This window comes from Sphaerodactylus townsendi, linkage group LG02, assembly GCF_021028975.2.
Source record: "Sphaerodactylus townsendi isolate TG3544 linkage group LG02, MPM_Stown_v2.3, whole genome shotgun sequence".
NCBI classification, from domain to species: Eukaryota; Metazoa; Chordata; class Lepidosauria; order Squamata; family Sphaerodactylidae; genus Sphaerodactylus; species Sphaerodactylus townsendi.
The window spans coordinates 49,907,615-49,930,787 of NC_059426.1; the positions used below are offsets into that span (position 1 = coordinate 49,907,615).

Consider the following 23,173-nt stretch of genomic DNA (forward strand, 5'->3'; position numbering starts at 1 on the left):
AGAGATCAGCATGCTCAGCAAGTGAATTCCAGACTCTCTTTCTCCTTTTGATTGCTTTTTGCATGTGGGCAAAAGGATAGGCCTTTTTAATCTTAGGTGAACGATCCATCCTAGAAGGGTGGTGTATGAAGGGATGAAATAAAATAGCCTGGTTTAGGAAGCTCTGAGAAGTCATCTATTTATGGCCTGCCCAGAGGGTGTTAGCAGTCCGAGAGACTTGCCACCTGTGCCCCCTTAAAAGCTAATTGATCTTATATGCCAATGGGTCTTTGACTGAGAATAGAATAGTCAGACATTTTGATGCATTTTGAAACAGGGATGCATAGAGGTGGGCTAGAGCAGAACTTAGACTTGGATCCATCGTAGCATTTGTGAGGATGGAAGAATTTTCATTCGCAGAACATGACTTTCTTATTTCTTTCTTAGCAACAGCATTTTTGGGAGCAGTTTGGGCTGCAAGAGGAAGACGAAGGCAAGAAAGTTGTATTCCACAAGGGAAATCCTTCTATTCACAGAAGGCTCCTTCGGATCAGCTTGTAGTCTTGGGACTGTCTTCTGGCACCCACTAAAGTGAAGTTTGTATGTTAAAGAGTGTATTTAACAATATGACAAACTGACATAATAGATCTATCGTTTACTTAGTAGTGAATAACAGTAAATGAGGATTCACTAGACTGTCAATAACTGTGAATGAATATTCACTAGACAGGCCAACCTACTTTAATGGCATAAAAATGGACTATCAGACAATCTCAGGAAACTGCAAGAAATTATAAACACTATTGACAATTACTAAAATTAAAACCAGAACTTACCCCTTCAGAGATTGTTAGCCTTGTGGAGTTCTGGGTCAGTTTGCCCCCCTAGCAACCACACAAGGCATGTGTGCAAATAATGTGTGCAAATAATGTGCAAAGAAATAGATCTCTATTCTTTTTTCCCAGCTTTGCTTTTGTATCCGGGAATCTCCCAAACTCTTGAGATGAAACAGCAACTACCGGTAGTTACTGATTGAAAAGCAGCATGTTTTGTTTGGTTCAGCCACTGTGCAGTAAAAGCACTGGAAAAAAATGCCACAGACATACTGCCGGGGAAAAGCAGACACTTCACAACTCTTGGTTGTTTTTTGCAGTCCTCTGAGCCACCTGGCCCACTGCTGTGTGATTTGTTGACAGAAGTCTGTGTCTGCATTCAGTTGCTTGTGGAGACATTGGGCAGTTCCCCTGTGACATGAGCCGTCCGGGCTGTTCCACAGCAAGGACCGATTTTAGTCAGCCAGGCATGCTGCTGAATCAGTAGCTTAATAGTTCCTCTGAGGTCAGGCAAGAGATCAGGAGAGCTGGATGCAAAAAGTGGAAATGAAAAGGCTGGAGCAATTTGGCTTTGCTATTATAGAGGTTTATTCAGGCTGTGGGGCAGATTCGAAGTCTTTTCGACCTAAGCGCTGCTCTTAAAGTCTCAGCGCTTCCTTTCTCTTGAGCTTGGCTCATTTAGTCATTTATTCTGAACAGTTACTTCCTGCTTTCCTTACGCAGCCTTAGTGCAGTTCACAACAGATTACTTGTGCTGCTGCAAACTTTAATGTCTCTGGTGTGAAAGAACACTCAGAAAGGGGCTCCAGGCAGCTGCCATTGTTCAGCCTCCCATGGTTATATCTCTCCTCCACAGCACTCTGTTTTTCAGTGACTGCTGTTGCTGTTCAAATGCTTTCCAAAAGGCACCTTCAGGCAGTTCTCCAGAAAGCACCTGCTGGCTAAGCTGGATGTTCAGGGGCTGCATGAATGGAGAATGGGCCAAGACAGAGCAGCCAATGGAGAAGGTACAAAGGGTTGCTAAACTCCGGGGGGGGGGGAGGGGGGGCTGGAAATCTCCTTTTCAACTGATCTTAAGATGGAAGAAATCTGTTCCCTGAAGAAAATGGCTGCTTTGGAGGGTGGACTCTATGCATTGTACCATCCAGGCTCCACCCCCCCATATGTGCTGCTATTTCCCAACAGGGCTGGCAAGCCCAGCGCGAACAAATGCAAGTGACAGACCTGTGTCTCACTTTCAGGACTATCAATACCAGATTGTCAGCTGAGAGAAGAACTGTGGCCCAGAGGAAGAGCATAAAGTCCAGGGACAGACTGGATATTTAACATAAAGGGAAATTTGCTGCTCTGGAGAGCCACTGGTGGCCAGGAGCAATCAGACTCACACCTAAGGGTCTACCTCAGGGACCATTTGGCTCAGACCCCTCACCAGCAATGACAGTCACCAGTTGTATCCTCTTGCACTGTTTCCACCTTGGGGGTAAATAAATGCCCATGTGTCAATGAGAACTGCTCAGCCTGGATTGCTCCAGGGCCATTTTCACTTCCTAATCCACTCCTGATAAAGTCCCAGGCTGCATCACCCAAGCAGCCATGGAGCAACCCGTGTTTCAAAAGGGTAGCAGCACCAAGCAGCACCAAGGAATAAATGGGCTTGTGCCTGAAGCCACCTCTCAAATCTGCTTGGCTGCTGTTTGGGTGCAAGGTGAACTCCAGAGATCCCCGCAGCATCACTAGAACTTCCCTCCACTCCCAGTATAGGAGGAAGCAATGAATGGGGTTGGCAGCCACAATTGTTTCCTCTATTGCCCTGCTTAGGATGATGAAAGGTCTTCAACGAGCATAGATAAAGCCCAACATTCAACTTCTAGCACCTCAGGTTAGGGCTGAGATCTCCAAGAGCTGCTGCCCACCAGAGTAGATAATACCATGCTGGATGGACCAAAAGTCCAATATAGGATAAGGTATTTCATACGCTCAAATGGTAAAAGGTGTACAAAGGACCACTGCAAGTCTGTATAGAATCCTTGTTTTGAGGTCAAGCAGCATTTCCTTTTATTAATCGGGGATAGTCCTGCCATAGCTTGTTCAGCTGAGCAAAATCAGTACTTTGCATGGGCACCTCAATGTGCAATGGACAATGAGTCTGTGCCCTAACAGGAGGCAGTGGATTTTTGAAAATGAAGAAAAATGGTGCAAAGTGAACTGCTTACTACTAATTAAGCCCAGTTTTTTTGGCCTCTTAATTGTGACCGCGTGCAAGTGATAGATGCTGTGAAATCTGCAGATGCTGTGAAATATGCTGCCTGTTGTGGGAGAAGCATATTGAAAATACACTCTCCATTCCCCCCTAAACAAGATTCTGGATAGAAGAAGGATGGCAAAAGGCACACCAAATGTGTTCCTAACATTTTTTATCAGAGCACAGCAGCTAACAGCATCTTGGAAACTGGCTTGCTGCATATTTATACTTTTTGAAGAAGGGTTCCAGTGTATGAGTACACTTGTAAGCCACCTCTAAATCAAATTATAAATAAATAAATGAATAAATTTCTGCTGAATTGTGACCCTGGCAGGGCACTAGATGGTGCAAGAGTATGCATTTAGAGCTAGTCAAACAGTGATTCCCTGAAGCAAATACATTCTTCCGAACTGAGGGGTGCTTGGAACAGAATGTCATGCAAACTTTGACGCAGGAGATCAGTAAAGACTCTGTTCTTATTTTCAGGTGGAATCAGTTGAGTTGTTCAGTCTGGTCATTTCCAGCTTAGATCAGTGTGACTCCTATCTATACTCACTGCTGAACAACTGCACCCCCCCCCCCCGGTGACTTCCTACATATAATCCTTTGGGTGCCACCTACTACCTAATCCCCTTTTCCAAGGAAGGCCTCCTGAGTGATTTCCACACAGGAAGGGGTTTGTCCAGCCTCCACGTTGCTAGCGCAGCCACAGATAAAAAGCAATGGCATCCCCATGGCAGGTTTCCCAGAAGTTTCCATACCTCAGTCCCCCAGTAGTGGTCACCCCACCCTTCTCTGAGCCCCTGTGGGTTTTACAACTTACAAAATGCTATTAGAATGTTATTATATTGATATACTGTTGTAACAATACATTAACCAGGTTCCCATAAATTCCCAGCTTTCGTTTGTTAAAACAGCATGTTTCTAACTGCTTCCACTGTGAAGATGTTCACTTTGTACTTGTCCAGAATTCCATAGGACCACAGTTGTGCCACGTTCTCTTTACTCCTGTAGAAGGGGAAGAAGCCTTTGCCTTTATTTTTCCACAAAGAATGAGGGGTGTTTTTTCAAAAAAAGCATAAACTGAGAATTAGGAGACCCTGAGTGCTGAGAGAAGTCTGGAAAAGCTTGACTCTCCCACATTCTTATCAGAGAAAGTGAAAGGAAAAAGTGCGCATTTTTCTTTCCACTGGTCTTCTCGTGACTCTTGGTTTTTTTCCACCCAAACAACAGCAGTTCCTCTGACAGGGACAGAACCAGGAACTGGGAAGTGGGCGGGGGGGGGGCAGAAGGATGAATCCATATGGCTGAGGGGCCACTTCGCTGCAAGATAATCCTGTTTGCTAAGAAAGAAGTGGGAAAAGCCCGCTGTGAAGCACAGAGCCATGCAGAAAGCCGTAAGTACACCAACAGCCAGTGTTTCATCGTAGCTTTGCAACTGTGCCCAACTCGACATCAGTTTCAGGACTAACCACTCTCCTAAGCCTCTAAAAGTCATCCATCATTTTCTCTGAGTCAGTCACCCCCTTAAACAAGTGGCAAATCCAAAGGACTTAATTATTAAAGCTGTGTTACTTATCGGCCACACAGAAGGGTTTTTGAGGATTGATTAGTTAACACAGCAGCAAGAAGCTCTGAAGACAAAAAGCTGCAACGAAGCAATAAATAGCAGGTCACGGAGCCCTTAGTCAGCTCTGCTGAAATCAATGGAAGCCATTTAACAGCTTCAGGGAACAGAGACTCAAACTCCAGATGAACATGTTGGCCCATGCTGTCAGTGTGCCTGTTGCCAATAGGCATTAGCCATGTTTCCGTAGACTCTACTTGGTGTGAATCTGAACACTTTTGTCAGGCTCTAAAGAAACTGCTGCAATATCACCACTCTAATAGAATGCAAAGTGGAGTAAGAGTAGGAAATACTTTCTTGTAAACTGGCACTTTAAGAGATGCACACACTGATATCCCAGCAATTTGGGGATGTCGTTTGGAAAATGAAGGAAACTAATACTTTTTAAGCACAGCTGATTAAAGGATGATTGGCTGGATCCAAATTGCTGAAGTGGTGGTCATATCCAAAATGGTGTTCTACAGTGGTGTTCTACAGTGAGGAGGAGGAAACTGTCAACAACCCCCCCCCCCAACACCCCGCTTGTGCAAGTACTCTTGAATCCAGCCTAATGAATTTACATTAAATTGACATGAAACTGCCTTATACTGAATCAACCCATTGGTCCATACAAATCAGTATTATCCACTCAGATTCGCAGCAGGTCTCTCGGGTCCAGGTCAGAGGTCTTTCACATTACTTACTACCTGGCCTTTTAATGGAAATGCCTGGGTTTGAACCAGGAACCTTCTGCATGCAAAGCTGATGCTCTACCACTGAGCCACAGACCCCTCCATAGTGAGTCTCCCAGCTCCTAAGTCAAGTGTCTGCATTAAAACTAAACTTTTAAAAATGTTCTCCCCACCTCCCTTTTTCTTTATTTTGCATTTAGGGGAAACTCGTTTATTCCCTTCAGGTCACTAGAAGGTGTGCTATTATTTTTAAATTCAATTGCACCCGTTGCTTGAAATTAAATTGTTTTTACTTGCAGGAAACTACACATTAACTTTTGTTTTCTGTTTCACACAAATTGGTTTTCCAAAGGGACAGTCATCCCATACATTTCTAACCCACAGTTTTGCCCAAATTGGTTTTACCTTCTTTTGTACTACAGCACATTAATTGGCACAAACATGTTCATTTATCAGAGCAAAAGACTATGCTTTTAGCAGTTTCTTTTCTGGGTATTTGTGATTCATGAAATTGAGAATGTTTATATTCTCAAAAGCGGTTCAATACGTTTGACTGAAATATAAGTGAAGGCGTTACACATCTAGAAAAGCTACACAATCACTGTGACCAGCACTGATAATAACTGAACTCACAGGCTTCACATGTATTTCTGAAGGGAGAAAATGGCTTTGCTTATTAAAGGAATGGCAGAACTGGGTTGCTGTGGGAAAGTGCAGAACTACTTGGCTAAGAGTCAAACTAGATGAATTGGAGATCACAGATGTCCTAGCACCTTTTGAAGCTAAGTTACAGCTGCACAGGACACTAATTCTGACTGAAGTTCTGTAAGGAGGAAAGAAGGGGTTATGCTGATTAAAAATAGCCAGGCACTCACCTTTAGACCTTCTTTTTTTCTTTAAAGGGTTGGTTTCTACTCATAAAACTGTGCAAAGATACATCTCTATCTCCCCCCTGCCCTGCTGGTCCTAATCCAAATGGAAGCGTCACATGGCTGTAATTCAGTTGTCATTCACTAGGAAGATCAAGGTTTGGGAAGCTGAGAAGTGTAGTGCATACCTGCCGATTATTACATTTGATAAAGAGCTAGCAAAGTCACTGTCTTCTCCTCATAAAGACAGCTTTCAAAGTAATTAGGGTGGAACCTTTTTACATAAAATAGTTCATGCTGAATTAAAGCTTAATCTGTTGTGTTGAGTAACTACTTTAATAGCTCAGAATCTGGCCTATACTCTTAAAGTGAGAATATCTGATGTGTTGCTTTGAAGTTTGGAATAAAATGAAATTGCCCTTAAAATAATCTGTCCTTCATTCACATATGGAAATATGATTACAGCTGGAAAAATTAATGCCAGCCTTCTAGAATTCGGTTAAATATTTAACCATGCTTGCATAAACCGCAAATGGGCCAATCTTTCTTTTCTTACAGAACAACAGAGATGTCACTTTGGTTAATGATAATTGCCTTCCCACTGCTCCATTATGGACAAGAGGAAATTCTTTACTATCTGTAAGGATTAGGTTATGACAACTTCCATTCTGTGTCTGTCAGGGGTATCGCTGATACAGGCAGTTGGAGGCAGGGTAAAAGCACAAGGCAGAGCAGCCACAAAATGTACTATTCTCCTACTTGTACAGGGCAAATAGAGGTGGTTTCCCACTCCCCATGGTCAAAATTTTCCCATTGTCCTCATAGTGCTTAACCAGGTTTGCTGAGTAGTGAAAAACACCAAGCCGTCTGTCTTCAGGACCAGAACTGCATTTTTTTTAAAGGGAGGGAATACAAAGTGGTGCCATATATTATATACATTTTTCTGTATATACACAGATAACCAATGTATATAATATACACGTATAATCAGCAGCTCTTTTAAATGATAGACTTCTGGAGGAAAGAAACTTTTTTGGTTTTGCCATCAAGTCATAACTGACTTATAGCAATCATTGATGGGGTTTTCAAGGCACGAGGCATTCAGAGGTTGTTTGCCATTGCCTGTCTCTGCATTATACCCCTGGGATTACTTGAAGGTCTCCCATCCCAATACTTCCCAGGGTCAAGGTACAAGGCGAGTGACTGGCCCAAAGTCACCTAGCAAGCTTCTGTGGCATGAGTAGGGATTCAAACCTGGGTTTCCCAGATCTTAGTCTGATCCCTTAACTGCTACGCCACGCTGGCTGTCATGAAGTAACCATGTCCTCCTAGAACTCTTTTTGTTGATGGGACCCAGGGGAGTTCATGTGTGTTAGATGTTAGGAAGACAGACATTAATGAACTCAGAGCCATGATGTGAGCCATTCCATGGAAAGTATCCAGGAAGGAAGAGGAAGTGAAGGATGGGCATTCCTTAAACAAAAGCTCTTGCAAACTCAAGTCCTTAATATTCCAGCAAGATTGAAATGTGATTGGAATCCCCACTCTGCTGGCATTGTTCTCTGGGTGACCTTGAGCGAATATCTTTCTCAGCCTAGCCTACCTCACATGGCTATTGTTGTCAGGATGAAATATCTAAACAAATAAAGACAAATAAGGATAATCCAGAAACTGAGTCAGGTTTTCAGGGGCATAGTTTCCCACTAGCTTCTCAGCAGGGATGATCATAGCCAGACTGAAAGAGTTTGAATTTATATCCACCTTTCTCTCCTGTAAGGAGTCTCAAAGTGGCTTACAAACTCCTTCCTTTCCCCTCTCCACAACAGACATCTTGTGAAGTAAGTGGGAAGGGATGCATGAGTACGCAGAAGACACTTGATGAACAATAGTTACAGCTTGTTTACCGCTGCCTGCTGCCGCTCTGCCTGCCCCTAACCCCCTAGAACAGGTTCTGTCCGTCTTTCAAACATCTGCTGTTTAGAAAGCAGGATTGTATTGCTCTCCCTTTCAAGAGCATTTGGATTAGCCAGCTGAACTATTTTTAGCAGATTTAATATTTGTTACTAAGCTGTTTTGAAATTAGCCATTAATATATGTATTTGTATTTTAGATGTTAATCTATACGCTACAGGAAAGTCCTTGAGATCCTCTGAAAAGGAGGTTTCACTTGTAAGAATGTTTTTCTGATAGAGCGTGCCTTGATCTTGAAATATACTGGGGCTTATTAAATAATTGCTTCCTTAACCCATTTTGAGTCACTGTCGTATGTCTTTGGTTCCATAATTACAGTGTGTTTAGATGACAAGATTTTTATCTTGATGCACCAAGACTTTTACAGAGATTACAAAGTATCTTGAGCAACTTCATTCCCACTCCCTTTAGCATTTTATTTGCGTATAAATACATGTCAATACCACAAGATGGCACTTTCTTAGTTGCAACACATACTATTACAAACACTTATCTTCTTCAAGATGTTCAGAATGCAGATTTGGAAACGTCTTTTTTTTAAAGAAAAAAACAAGACTTCCTACAAACAGACTTTTGTTTATCTGTGTGTTGAATGTATAATAAATAAGATCAGAGGATAAACTAAAAAAAAAAGAATTTACAAATATTCCAGATAAGAAAAATTTAAATTACAAAAGTGGAATTCATATTAATTCAACTGAATTACAGTTTGCAATGATTAAAATGCATCTAAATGGCTTATCAATTTAAAATATATCTTCAAGCAATCTTTCCATCTCCTTGGTCGTCGTGAAAATGTTTGTTCATCTTGTTTAAAAAACCCAAACCAAAACCAACTGGACCCCATGCAATTAGAAAGCCATCTGAAACCACTTCTTGTGCTGCAGAAACATTTGATAAATGTGCATCATCTTGCTGTTCTGATGAAAGGGGAGTTGAGATTATTTTCCCATCTAAGGAACACAATAATGTTGAAAGCCAAGGAAAGTCCAGAAGTCTCAACATTCCTCTGACGTATTTTGGAAAATACATGAAGAACCAGCATTCAGTCTCAAATGTAACTTGGATGTAAACACTAGAAAACTCATTATTGAAAGAGGTGAAAAAATAATGAAGCCTGCACTAATATAGTGCATAATGACACAGGGTCCCACTTGTCCTTTATAATATAATGTCACCTTTATTCCACAGGATTGTCATGCTTTTAAAGGTAAAAATCAGTAGAGGTTGGTGGCTTTGTTTTATTTTGTTTTTGCCCTTATTCCCGTTGTCACTCCAGAGGAGATGTGTTTCTGAGGTCTCGTTTGGGAAAAGGTCATAAGAGATGAGCCTTTAATGATTTGTTTCAGATAAACCCAAAGGCAAAAAATGTTCTGTTGGTCTTCTGCCCAGTTTTAGCAGGGATGTGATTCCTCAAAAACCAAACAAAAAGCGGAGAAGTCCAAATGTTACAAAAGGGAAATCAGTTAAGGCAGTTGATGTCTACATTTGGATTTCTTTCCATGTTACATGTCAACATCTCCATCGTAGGCTAAGGTCAGACACTTTTGTTGTGGAGGAGAATGTTGTTGCTGTTTTGGCTTTTTGCTAAAAGAGAATTTTAAAAAGATCACTTTAGCAAACTTAAATGAGTCACTTGATTTACTTCTAGAATCTAGGTCATCCTCAACTCTGTTATCCAGCTGATTTCAGTAAAATTAAGTACATATTTAAAGATTTTCCACCTGGGCTAGATGTGCACTTAGCAAATCAGAACTAGGACTACCATCCAGATGCCTAGATAATGACTCACTCTTTTTAACATTCATATTCTGCTTTTCTCACTCAGGAGGACCCAAAGCCACTTATCACATCATTCTCCCCTCCTCAACCTTACCCTTGCAACAGAGGAGAAGGTGTGAGGTCACCTGAAAAACTTCCATGGAACAGCGGTGTTTTGAATTCAGTTGGTCCAAGTCCTAGTCTAACTAATATATTACTCTGCTTCTCACATATCACCGAATCATAGTCATTGTTCTTACTATTCCAATCAACACATCACAGGAAAACAAATCACCCAGGATTCCCCAGGAGAATCAGGAATTGTGTTCCTTCTGTTTTCAGCCTCCCAGATTAGAACTTGGAACTGTAGTAATATTAATTTCCTGTCCAATCGGAACATATTAAAATGGGCAACTCTGCAGTTCTATAACTGTGTCCATTTCTGATTTGCAAAATAATCCTGAGTAACAAAATTCATGTGTCACCCATTCTTTTGCTGTCTACCAAGTAGAAGATTAATGCAATGACTTGGATTCCAACATAAATCTCAACTGACAGAAGGGATTTCCATTAGTGGAAAGGGACTTCCTTGCCGCCTTCTGTTCAAATCGTCACTGAAATCTTGCTCTGGGGAGCAGGAGACTTATACAAACAGCCTGAGGTCTCCAAGATCTACAGTGGGAGGGGGGAATCAGTGAAAATCATCTTCTGCTATTTGTGGAATTTTGCTCTATAGTTCAATCCTAAAAGAATAATCCCCAAAAGTGCTATTCATGAAAACTGAAAATAAAGATTTTAAATTTTTATTCATATTAAACGACGACTGAAATATAAGTCAGACAGAGAACAATACCATTAGAATAGTAAGAACTATGAGTATCATACAATATTATCCTGGTATTTTCCTTTCCAACACATCACAAACATCATTTAGATTTTCATAAATGTATATTGTTTTTAATCTTCCTTCTCAAATTTTATATTGATAACAGCTCCCACAATTAAAGATACAAGCCACAGCTGAATGCAAATATTAGTTGTCTCAGCCATGGGTACTGATCTGGCAATGAGTTCAAGCAAGGCTGCACACTCGGACCTCTCTAATATTTCTATTTTGCTTATTTGAGTCCCAGATAACTAAAAGTGTGGAGAACACTCTTTGTACATGCCTTGAGGAATATTAGTAAACTAGAAAGTTTTAGATATAATATGAAAAAAACAAAAATGTTTTTAAATTTCAGTTGTTCCACATTACATCTAACTGAAGGTGAAGTAGCCATGGAATCTGATTTCTGCATTAAAAAAAACTTTTTTCAATTTAAATCACCTTGACTGGAATCAACTTTCAAGTAAATACATCTACCAAACTGAGGCAAAACATTGATTTCAAGCAAAAAAAAGAATGCAATGAAGAGAGAGTTAAGAAATTTCCCCAACATTAGCCCCTACAGCTCCAATATGCTGAAAGATAGAACTAGGACACGTCATCTAAGCACTACGCATAATGTATACCTCTACCCTAAAACTGAGGCAAAAATCAAATAAACAAAATAGGGTGTCAGGCCTGGCTCTGCTGGGGCCTGGCATCTCAGGGCTGGAGCCAAGGTCACAACTGTGCCTGCTGTTACCTGTGGCCTGAGGGCCTCTTTATTCTGTTTCTTTGTGCTTGCTTGCAACTAGTGAAATATGCATACCTGCCCCCACCACCCATTTCCTGGAGATGGGAGTACAATGGGAGTATGACTGCCAGGGCCTTGGGCAACTCATAACAATACTGCATTCATATTATCTCTTTTCAAGTGGGCAATTGTGGGAAACAGTGGGAGGGGGAACCTCTGAATGGGCTATGCTTCAATGATCGGTAATATAAACTAGGGGCAAAGTCTCGAGCGTCAGCTCTGGCTTTTTGCAGCCCAGGTCTTGACACAGTCCAATAAAGCTCTAGAAATATTCCCGAGTCTCCATTATTGACTGGAGTAACACCCTTACATAGGGGAAATATGCACAAAAAACTCAGGATACTTACCAAAGAAGATACGATGTAAAGATTAGGGAAACTATAATAAAAAACCCGCCTGCTGATACTCCATAGACCCAGATTTTAAGTTTTCCATCTGAGGCAGAAAGAGGAAGAAAAGGAATAAGACGAAAGTTATACACCATTGAAGACTCTTCCCTCTGCAAACACCAACCTCCTCAGCCTTACACCCCTCCCCCCCAAAAAAAATCTCCAGGTATTTCCAAATCCGGAACTGGCAACTCTAACTAACCCCAGCAGAGACAAACACCAAAATGAGTCAGCTGAATACTCTGAAAAAGAGAAAGTTCTGAATTTGTTGGTTTTTCACAGTTTTACAGAAGAAAGTACAATTTTGTTCACAGAATCCTGCCCACATCTGAGAAAGTTTTTGTGTTGTCACAGCTGATTCAGTGCCTCCTATTCTGCTCTTGCAATTTAAAACTCGCTACTTTGAATAGCCAAATATTTCCAATATGTGGCTCATGGAAACCAACATGTAATAAGACCCTAGCAGTGCTGCCTTCCAGAATTCAGACGCAATACTGCTGTGGCTATTCAGTTCCAAAAGCCTAAATTCCCTACGCTTCTTGAGACAAGAAGGGTAAAACTGAACCACGTTCTTGACACCTTTGACAACTGAGCAACTAACTGGTTAAAGGCAAGATGATTCCAATCGGGCTGCCACGTTGAAGCTATTTGTAACTGTCTGCATAGTGAAGCAATTCCTTGCTGTGACGCATACTGCTGCCACACAACAAGCGCTTCCAAACTTCTTCACTATGAGGGGTCTGTTGTAAAAAGTTATTTAAAGGCTTCCTGGTTAACAGTCAGGGCTCCTGTATGGATTTCTTATCATGTGAAGTTCAGTGAGATGGGGCAGGGTCATCTAAGCAGAGCTCTCAACCTTGGCCTGGGGTTTACCTGCTTCAGTGCCAGAAATAAAAAACATACTGACTTCCAGGCAAAGCCATGATTTTGAATAATACCCAAAAGTAACAGTGTGCAGTGGAATATCTTGGGGGAATGGGAATAGGGGGTTCTTGTGACGCAGATGCCACTGGCCTCAGTCACGTGGGGGATACATTTGGCTGTCCCTTCCTCCCTGCGCCCCCACCTACCAGCCTCTGCTCACTTGCCGCCTTGAAGGGCTCCAGCTTGCACAGCCCACCCCCTTCCCTCTCTCCCTGTGCCCAGCTCTGGCCAAACTCCCCAGGCTCCCCCTCCTGCCTCCTCTTGCCTCCCCGAACTCCCATTTCCCAGCTTGCCAGACCTGCTGCCTCACCCAGCCAGCAGCTTTTCCAGACCCCAGCTTGCCTGGCTTGCTGGCACACTCTCTCCCTACCACTGCACTCGCATGGATAAAATGCTTTGCCACAGAGATATAGATTCTCCCTTGGCTCTCATAGTGAAAATCACATCTTGAAGGAAATGTGCAGCAGACTGAAAGAATAGCAGTAGGCACACAGCCTTCAGCTGAATTCACAGTTCACTGAAATAGAGCCAATATGTTTAATAACATTACAGTGATAGGCAGCTGCAATTAATTACAGTTGCACAGATTCCATAGATATTGCAGGCAATATCATTCTGATTTTGCTCAAATCTCGTCTCTAGCACCAATAAATGCATTTTTCTGAGTGACAAATGTAATGCTTGCAAAAACCTTCAACCTTCTTTGGCTGCAGCACCATGCAACCATTCCAGTCATTCTATACTATATGATTTTGCATAAAGTTGCTGCATCTGTTAAAACCTTATTATGTTTTAACATAATTAATTAGAATATGTTGGCAGATAAAGGTTTGGACATTCTCCGGTAAGGTTTCTGCTTATATGATCTAGTTAGCATGACCCTTACTGATACAATATTTAAGGAAATCCCACCATATCTTACCATCATAATATTTTTTTACCTGGGTTAAAAGGTTGAATAGACCATCCTTTGAAAATGTCATGCATTTTAGAGTTGATGGGTTTATTTTTTGCAGCATTCGTTTTAACATCAGCTTTCTTATCTTCTAAACCCGGTATCTTCATGCAATAATCCAGGAAGCCGTCTGATCTCATTATTTCCGTATAGCCTCTCTTGCAACCACAGACTCCGCTCTAGTTAATAAGAATGCATGCGATACTGACAACAGTTTGTTCACACTGTTATGAGAGGAATTCATTACAAAAGAGGTATCAGCCGAAAGGCTTGCCTGCTTTCCTCAGGTTAACCTAACCCCAAATGATGTATTTATTTGCTTAGATTTGAAGCCCAATTCCTCCTAAGTACTTGGGACAGGCAGTTGTATTTCTACAGACTGAAAAACAGTGTCTGATTCATACTGGGCACAATAAAGCAATAGGTGGTCTGTTTGTTTTCCACTCTGTTCACATAAAAGCATTACAACAAAAAATGCTGAAAATAAAATCAGTCTTGTAGAAAGATCACTGTTTCTCTGAAACCCCGGCAACAGGCTGGGAAAAATATAGACTTGAATTCAAAGAAACATGAATGGAGTTGTGCTCACAGATCCTTGCTGACTTTTCCTTCTCACTTCAGATTCTTGTGCCCCACCCCCCAAATTGCTCACAGGGAAAGTGGCAAAAACCAACTCTTCGGCATGAACAGAAGTGCCTCTCCACTTGCTCAAGGGAAGCTTTGGATCCAGCCCCTTGTTCTGGCATATATAACACAACATTTAGCTAATATATACATAGCATTAATTCTGAAGGTAGAAAAACATAGGCCCTTTCCACACGGGGGCTGAGGGGGTGTGCGTCAGCATAGTTTATGCTGGTGCACCCCTGTCAAGGACACCAGTTCGCGATGGGATCCGGTCCCGGGCTGGAAGCTGCACTGGCCGGTCGCGGCTCATTCATAGAAGCCGCGCCGCTTCCAAATGCTGTTAAGCCTTTCCTGTCACTCTTTTCTGTTGCATTGTGGAGGTCAGGGGACACGCCCTCCCGGCCAGAGTGACGACCCTGGAGAATGAGGCGAGGGGGGCGTGTCTCCTGGCCTGCACAACGCGACAGAAGGTGACCTGAGGTAAGCAGTGTTTGGGAGGGCCGGGGAAGAAACGCCGGCTTCCACCCGGTGCTGTTTGCATAGCACCGAATGGAAGCTGGCATTTGCAAAAAACCTCGCTTTTGAAAACCAAGTAGGAATTGAGCGCCGCTGCAGCAATTTGGCAGTGTGTATACGGTGGAATCGGCTAACTGTCCCACAGCCAAAACGGTGGTTTTACTCAGTTCCCGCCGGCCGGGCCACTTTTGGCCCAAAGGTACGATGCGGAAAGAGCCATAGATTTAAGAGATGAAAAGAAAAGAGGAGTACATACAACAACATTAGAGCTACAGGTTAAACTTCCTAAAATACAACCACTGAGAATTTTCTGGTTGATTTTAAAAGAATAATACTGACGTTCCAGATCCACTGAACTTTGAGGATCAGCTGCTTCTGTCTTTTGCCACACTTTAAAAAAAGACATGCACACAAGAAAAGTTTGGATTTATACCCTCCTTTCCTCTCCTGTAAGAACATAGGAAAGAGCCTGCTGGATCAGACCAGAGGCATTTGCAATCACACATCAAGGAGGATCAAGATTGGGAGCCATAAATCGACTTCTCCTCCATAAATCTGTCCAAGCCCCTTTTAAAGCTATCCAGGTTAGTGGCCCAAAGCCCAAAGTCACCCAGCAGGCTTTATGTGGAAGAGGGGGGAAACAAATCCAGTTCACTGGATAAGAGTCTGCCACTTACCTGGAAAAGTGGGGAATAAAACCCAGTTCTCCAGATTAGAGTCCACCTACTTTTAACCACTACCCCAAGATTTATTTATTTATTTATTTATTTATTTATTTATTTATTTCGATTTATTATACCGCCCCATCCCCGTAGGACTCATGCTGCATGCATGAGTCTTTGTAAAATTTGAATGGACATACACAAAAAGCAGCAATGTCTCTGAGCTTTTCGGGAATTCATCCCATGCTCTCCCTTTGATCACAATGGAACTACTGAGAAATGTGGCTGCTTCCATTATCTCTTTTCAGAATATGAGTACAGGAATATAACATCATATGAAATTCTTACAAAGGTAGTCACTAGAGTCAACTGCACATGTAAGGGGACTCGTTAGATAAAGCACATGCATAATTAACTTATGGAACATGTTGTCATGGTCTTATAGCCACAACCCACCTTACTTGATTATGCCACTAATTGAATTAAGCAAGCAGAAATGAAAAGAACATGAGTCACTAATCTTGGTCAAGACAACTAGAATTTTGCAGAATATTCCACAGTTCTCCACCCACCTACCACATGCACAATGGCCATGTCTCAGCCATGGCTTAACTATCATTAAAGTCCACTGTGGTAAACAATACAGCAGGCTCTAGACAGCTGTTGGCATGCGCAGCAGCAAGGGAATATATAGTGTCCCCCCCTTTTTATTTTAAACTATGTGTCTTCAAAGTTTCACAGATATGAGAATCCATGCTGATCCTCATATCAAGTCTGTGAAGCTTCGAAAACACATCTTCTAAAACAAAAAAGGGGAACAATCCTGATCAGTCCAGCACCCAGGATCAGGCTTTCCTTCCCCCTACTTCTCTTCCCAAGGCCCACAGCTCTTGGGAAGGGAGGTGGGGGGACAATCCTGTGTGCTGGACCAATTGCTGCTCAGGACTCACTTCCACACACAGCTAGGCTGGAACTGAGTCCTCCGTAGTGATTGGTTGGAATAGAGTTGTTGCCATGTTCGAAGCCTTAGCCAATTATGTAGGATAACCAATTAAATAACTGGTGTTCCCTCTAAATGCCAGGCTACATTCATATCTCTGTACATGAGGGTTTTTAAAATCCTACTTTATTATCCTTCTAAATTCTGATGATGTAAATTGTGCCATATGGATTACCTGTGTGCAGTAAGAGAAGGGCTTTTTACAAGCTGGGCTGCAATGCCTAGTTGTAGTTGGCTGCCTCTGAATAGAACAACCACCTAGAAGAGAAATGGTCAAGAGAAATAATCAAAACATACATTTCAAAATGGGACAGGATGTTGTAGAAAATACTGCTATTATGTGATATTCACTTCCTCTGAGGAAAAACAATGCATTCATGTCACTCATGAATGAGGGGGAAGTTTTAGTGTCCATTCTACATCAAAAATGTATTCCTTTGACTTAGATTGTCTTTATGTAGTGTCTAAGTGTATACAGCAAAATATAATATGTGAACGTGATAACATACAGGTAAACTGTTGGAGAGATGGGACTAGCTACGAGCTCCCTTTTGGGGATATACTGTCTGGTAAACCTGTTTTTATTATTGCATAATATGGGTTATGTTCCTCAAGCAACTTGTTTATGCAGGAAACTTGCAAATAAAATGGATACTTGTTATTTTCAAAACTCTGTAGGCTATACCTGCATTACAATACTCATTATGCTCACATCTTGTGGCAGCCACATGGCGTAGCCCGTATGAATGGACCAATTCTCCTGCAGCAGCCCCAGTGGCATTTCCAGATACTCTGTTGGGGGCTGCTGATGAGCATAAATGAATGCATATTAATTGGATGGTATTTAACCTAAACAATCTATTTGTCTGTAAACATACCAGCGTGTTTCTAACAACAGGAAGCCTCAAGTGTGAAGGACGAATGGTATAAAAAAACCTGACATTTTGGAGGATCAGATATTTCTTCTTCTGCTTGTGAACTCTCATTTTGCCCCTGGTGCTCGCTGCTGTTGAGAGGGAACATGAATGCTGAGTCTCTAGTATTCCGTCCTTTGTTTTGTTAGTATTATTATTATTTGACATAAGCAAAGAGGGGAAAAAACCTCATTTTCTTGATAGCATTTTTAATGTACATGCTCCACATATCGAATTCATGTCTTTGTTTTGCAGTAGTTGGCTGGTAATATTTGTTTTGTTGGCATTTTTTTTTGCTTTGCTGTGTACCTGTTCCCTGCTTGTGATATGCTAAGGAAAGTTGCAAAATTCAACGCTTCACAGTTGCAAAAAGGATCCCTGCTCCCTTTGACAGTTTTTCAGGTCAAATTCAATTCCAAAAGATATTCATGAGAAGCCCAGCCAAGTTCATATCCGACACTCAGTCCTGGCACTCAAAGTATCTGGATCAGTTCTCAGAGTTCAGAAGTGTATACTTCTAGACTATGGGACAGAATCCAAGAATTTTGTCTCTAAGTACCAGTTATGCTTCCAAGAGCCAGACATGAGGCTTTTTGACACAGAGCCATCTCCTAGTGCTAGATCCAATTTCAGAACCCAAAGGTTCATCCTTCTGGGTTTTCAAAAGAAAACAGATAGAGTAGCACCTCTTTAGTGCCTTGTTCCTAATTGTATTCATATATTTAGTACATGTTTGTCTTACTGCAGTGCTGTGCAACAATCTATGTCTTTTACGGTGCAGGCAGTTCTCCTATGTGGTAGGGATAGTGCTACCAGTGGCAGATGGTTGAGCTGAAGGATTCTCAGTCCCTCCAAACTCTGATTCTGAGTTTCTCCTAACTAATTCTGAATTCCTCCTAATTTTGATTGTGAAAAGAGTACTTAAAATTTTCCTTGGTTTCTCAAGAAGAAAAGGGGATAAAGTTTGAGTTGCAGCTTTTGTACATTTCTAGGGGCATGCAGCAGACATACCTGTGACGTTCACTCCATCAGAACGCTGGCACCACACAGTGCGCTCATTGTCTTGCCAAAGGCTTGCTTTCCACACATAGTTATAACACTTCCCTCCTACGGTACAAACAAGTCAACATCAATCAGTTTGCAAGGCAGCATGCATGTGGACTATTCGAGGACATGGAAAAAACCCAAAGGCTGTTTCCCTACCAGAGCAAGGCCGTGTTTCTAACTCCTGTTCAGGGCAGCTATCTTGGTTTTCAAAAGACTGAATGATAAATGTTCTTGATCGAGATTGGCGACCTGTGGACTCAAAACTCCTGCCATCGATGCACGTTAATTCACAAGAGCTCCACTCTGACCATTCCGTCAAATGGCAATCACCTGCAGGTAAGAAGCAGGGGGAAAAGAATGAATAAGGGCTATGATGAATAAATATCCTATTGGCACATAAGTGGACTGGTAAACACCACTGTGTTTGCTCCCTGGTTGACAGAACACACACAAGCATAGGTATATTTTTGTATGTGAATATATTCATGTATGTGCATGCACGTGTGTGTTTGCACATGTATGTGTGCACATGTGGGTGTGGGTATGTTCCAGCCACCAGTGTGTGTACTACCAACACAGTTCAGGATTGCTCCATGTAAACTCACTTGGTGTGGTGGCTGCATATTGTTTAAACCCATAATGCATGTAGAAAATCTACCATGGGGGACCTGTGAGAAATCTGCAGTAGAGGGAAAATTGCACCATTCACTTGTCCCTACTTTCTCCTGCTGCTTCTCTCTGACTACCCTTCCTCCCACTATTTTTCTTCTCTTGGTGTAGTCGACCCACGTGGTCAGCGTAAGAACGAGACGAGACGCGGAGATAACATCTGGTGGAGATCGGCAGCAGCGGGAGACCGGAGGTCCGTGTTCCTAGCGAGTCTCTCGTCTGCCGGTTCCTGGCACCTTTTATTGTTATTCTATCGGGGGCGTGTAGGAGGGAGGACCGGGGGGAGTTCCGGGAGAGCAGGAGGTCGGGAGATCATCATGTGATGCATGATCTCATCTGGCTACGTGCGGAGAGGAGCGTAAGCGTCTGAGCCTAATCCTCACCTGGGGGGGGGTAAAGCACCATTGTCCCTGGGCGCTCGTGATTGAGCCAGGCAGTTCATGACCCGTGACTCATGGGGGGATGAGGAGTGGGGGTGCGGTGCGACCAGCAAGGCCGTAGGTCCGTTGGCGTCCCAACGTTCTACCACGGTGCTGCTGGGTCAGCAGTGCATCACTACATCTTGGCCCATTTGCTCTCCTCCTCCTTTCTTCCCTCTTTTGGCCCCTGCTGCTTCTCCTACTTTTTTGCCCACTCACAGCATTGCCTATTCCCTCCTGGTCGCAGTGCTTCTGTCACCCTTCCCACAGCCTTGTACCTTCTCCACCACCCACACAGTCCCTGACTCACTCATTGGGGGTGACAATGGTCTCTCCTGCCAGCCTTCCTGCCCAACCGGCATGGGATTGGTGCATTGCTGCGCTTGTTTCTGCCTTTGCCTGCTTATGGAATTACCAAGCATCCTTCAAAATGGCCAAGATCTCAAAGGGCCTACCTTTGCGGCTGATCCGGAAACTGAAATTGGTCCAGGATGCAGTGGCACAGCTTCTCACAGGTGGCTGTATTAGGGATCATATCTCCCTGTGCTGCGCCAACTGCACTGGCTCCTGGTGGAATACCAGATCACCTTCAAGGTCTTCATTTTGACCTTCAAGGCCCTTTGTGGCCAGGGGCCCCCATACCTCAGGGACTGTTTTTCCCCATATGTACCTACTCAGCCTCTGCATTCTGCAGGGCAAATTTACTGGTAGTCCCTGGTCCCTCAATGTTCGACTAGCCTCCACTCGGGCCAGACCCTTCTCAGCCTTGGCCCCTACCTGGTGGAACACTCTCCCGCTGGCCATCAGGACCCTGCAGGACCTTGAACAGTTCCACAGGGCCTGCAAAATGGACTTGATCCACTGGGCTTTTGGGGAAGCTGGTTGCTGATTCGCCATCCCCTCACTGTCTCCCCCCTTACACTTTTCCCTGTATATCACCATGGCTGGTTAACATTGTATTGTGGCCATCCCCTCCCAGGGGGGTAGAAGGTCTTTTTAAGTCACTTGGTTTTGTTACTTGGTTTTGTTGAAATGTTATGTAAATTATTCTTGGGTTTTAATTATGGGATTATTTTTATATGGTTTAATTAGTATTTTATCTTCTGTACACCGCCCAGAGCCCTTCGGGGGTGGGCGGTATATAAAATTCAATAATAAACAAATACATAAATAAAAATCCCAGCTTTTTTAACATGTGGTGTTGTTTTTGCAGATTTTTTTATCCACATTCCAGGGCTATGTGATACTGTCTTGGAGGGACATGGCCTGACCATGAGAATCACCTCTTATTGCTTCAGTTACATGTAAAGAATCGCTTCCAGATATCAGGATCATTGCAGTCCTCTAATTCCATCATTTTAGATTCCTATTATCTGCTTTTCCATTCTGCATGTGGATTTACACTGACTTAATATAATGGTGATCTAATTTGTGGAGGTTTTACAGGTGCACCATAAAAGTGAATGATCTACAATAAAAGGGTTATATGCAAAAGAAAGAAGTTTTTCTTTGGATTAAAACGCTCGTATCTGAAGGTTGTAAATCTTATTGAACTATGATACAGGTGGGTAGCCATGCTAGCAGAAAAAAGTTTTAATCCAGTGGCACTTTTAAGACCAACCAAGTTTTATTCTTGGTATAAATTTTCATGTGCATCCATAGTTCCTCAGATACTAATTATGACTTACTCCTGAAGGACAAAACAAATCTATAATCAGATCTTTCCAGTATTTAAAAAAAGGCTAATAGCAGCCAGGCTCCCCGTTCCGCACAGGCCTCAGGAGAGGAGGTGCACTGGCATATTTGATGCCGGTGCACTCCCCAGGGCCCCTGTGGCCTGCAGGGCTGTCTTTGCACGGGGCCTACTGCTTTAGTTCCCATGTTACCTCCTCTTGGCTGCCGTCGCTCTGCAGAGCTGCGGGGACACGCTCCTGCCATGGCAACGCCTCTGGGGTTGGAGGCCAGGAGGCTTGTCCCCTGGCCTCTGCAGAGCAACGGCAGCTGAGATAAGGGGAGAGGGGAACTAAAGTGGCACGGGGAAAACGGCTGTGTCCACCCAGTGCCGTTCACTTGGCACCAGGTGGACACCGCCGTTTTTCAAAAGAGTCGCTCATTGAGCAAATCAGAAAAACATCGTTGTGCGGGGAGGTGGGCCGTTATGGCTTTGCTCCAGCTGCAACAGCATTTTTACTGGCCCCACACCGGTATGGTCCATGTGGAACAGGCCCTAGATAGCCTCAGGTTAGCCTGATTTCAGATTTCAGAAACTAAGCAAGATCAGCCCTGGGTAGTATTTGGATAGGCAGCCTCCAAGGAATGCCAGGGACATGACATGAAGGCTGGCAATGGGAAACTAGCTATGAACACCCCTTGCTTTGAAAACCCCACAGGAATTGCCATAAATCAGTTATGACTTGATGGCCCAAAATGAAATAGCTGCCACGGAGGCCCTTACCCATCCAGTGAAATATGGGGAGGTTTTGCCTTCCTCTCCCAGTCATGTTTTAGACAACTGAAGACAATCCTCCATACAGTGTAAAAAGATGGACAAAGCCTATTTTTCCATTAGAAAGACCATGTGGGGAGGAAATGGTTAAATCCTTTCTCTCACACACCTTGGTTCTGATCACAATCAGGAGACCCCATGAAGTAGCTATTAGCCTTCCCAAAATGTCAGAAAATCTGATACTTTCCAGCATCATGATTTTTTTGGATTCCAAACAAGCCTGTAAATGTGCAGAAGACTGGTTTACAAAATGTAATGGCTCAAATTATAGTGGCATCTTTGCGGGACAAGACATTACTATTGTGAAATTCTCTTTTTGTGCTAACATAAGGAGTTACCTGGGCAAGGCACAGAACAAGGAAGCAGAAGCACACTTTCTTTAGACGGAAGATCTCCACATAATGAACTTTCCACCTGTTTAGATGCTGCTGATAAAGAGCCATTATGTACCATGCACGTGAGGTTCCGTACTTGGATTCCATCTCCACACTGTCCACCCTAAGAGAAACAATAGAGGCACATTGTGCTAAAATAGCCCTTAGTACATTAATAATGAATGCTAAGTATGCTTGCATAGATCCTTCCCCTTGGAAGCAGCCCAGACAGTTCATTTAAACCTGAAGCAGAAGTGCTTCATCTGATGTTCACGACTAAGAAAGAAAATGAAGAGGTCTTTCCTATTTTGTTTCTAAGTGTTTAGATGTTTTATTTAATAGTTTTAAATATTTAAATGCTGAGTTAAGTGGTTGGTTGTTCACTGTCCCGGGACCCCTAGGTTGGGTGGAAAGGCGGCGCACACACATTTTAAACAAAATAAGCTACTTTTGTGGTAGCCTTGCGCAGACTATTGTTCATTTGCTGTGTCCACCAAAGAACACATATCCAGTGCAAAGGTGATATGCGTGAAGAGGTG

At 42.9% G+C, this 23,173-nt stretch overlaps 1 protein-coding gene and 1 non-coding gene across 2 annotated transcripts in view; both read right to left on the reverse strand.

The window, feature by feature from the left end:
- Positions 1-5,379: 5,379 nt before the first annotated feature.
- Positions 5,380-5,452, reverse strand: TRNAA-UGC. The gene has a single exon. It is a non-coding gene; the product is annotated as a tRNA-Ala (tRNA).
- Positions 5,453-8,589: 3,137 nt separating this feature from the next.
- Positions 8,590-23,173, reverse strand: part of THSD7B (thrombospondin type 1 domain containing 7B) — a 552,862-nt gene continuing 538,278 nt past the window's right edge. The window contains exons 22-28 of the mRNA XM_048484496.1: positions 22,599-22,758; positions 18,823-18,996; positions 18,631-18,726; positions 16,881-16,963; positions 13,887-14,079; positions 11,980-12,067; positions 8,590-9,779 (exon numbers count right to left, since the gene is read on the reverse strand). Coding sequence (XP_048340453.1) covers positions 9,698-9,779; positions 11,980-12,067; positions 13,887-14,079; positions 16,881-16,963; positions 18,631-18,726; positions 18,823-18,996; positions 22,599-22,758 — 876 coding nt within the window. The 3' untranslated portion in view covers positions 8,590-9,697. The remainder of the gene's footprint in view (positions 9,780-11,979; positions 12,068-13,886; positions 14,080-16,880; positions 16,964-18,630; positions 18,727-18,822; positions 18,997-22,598; positions 22,759-23,173) is intronic.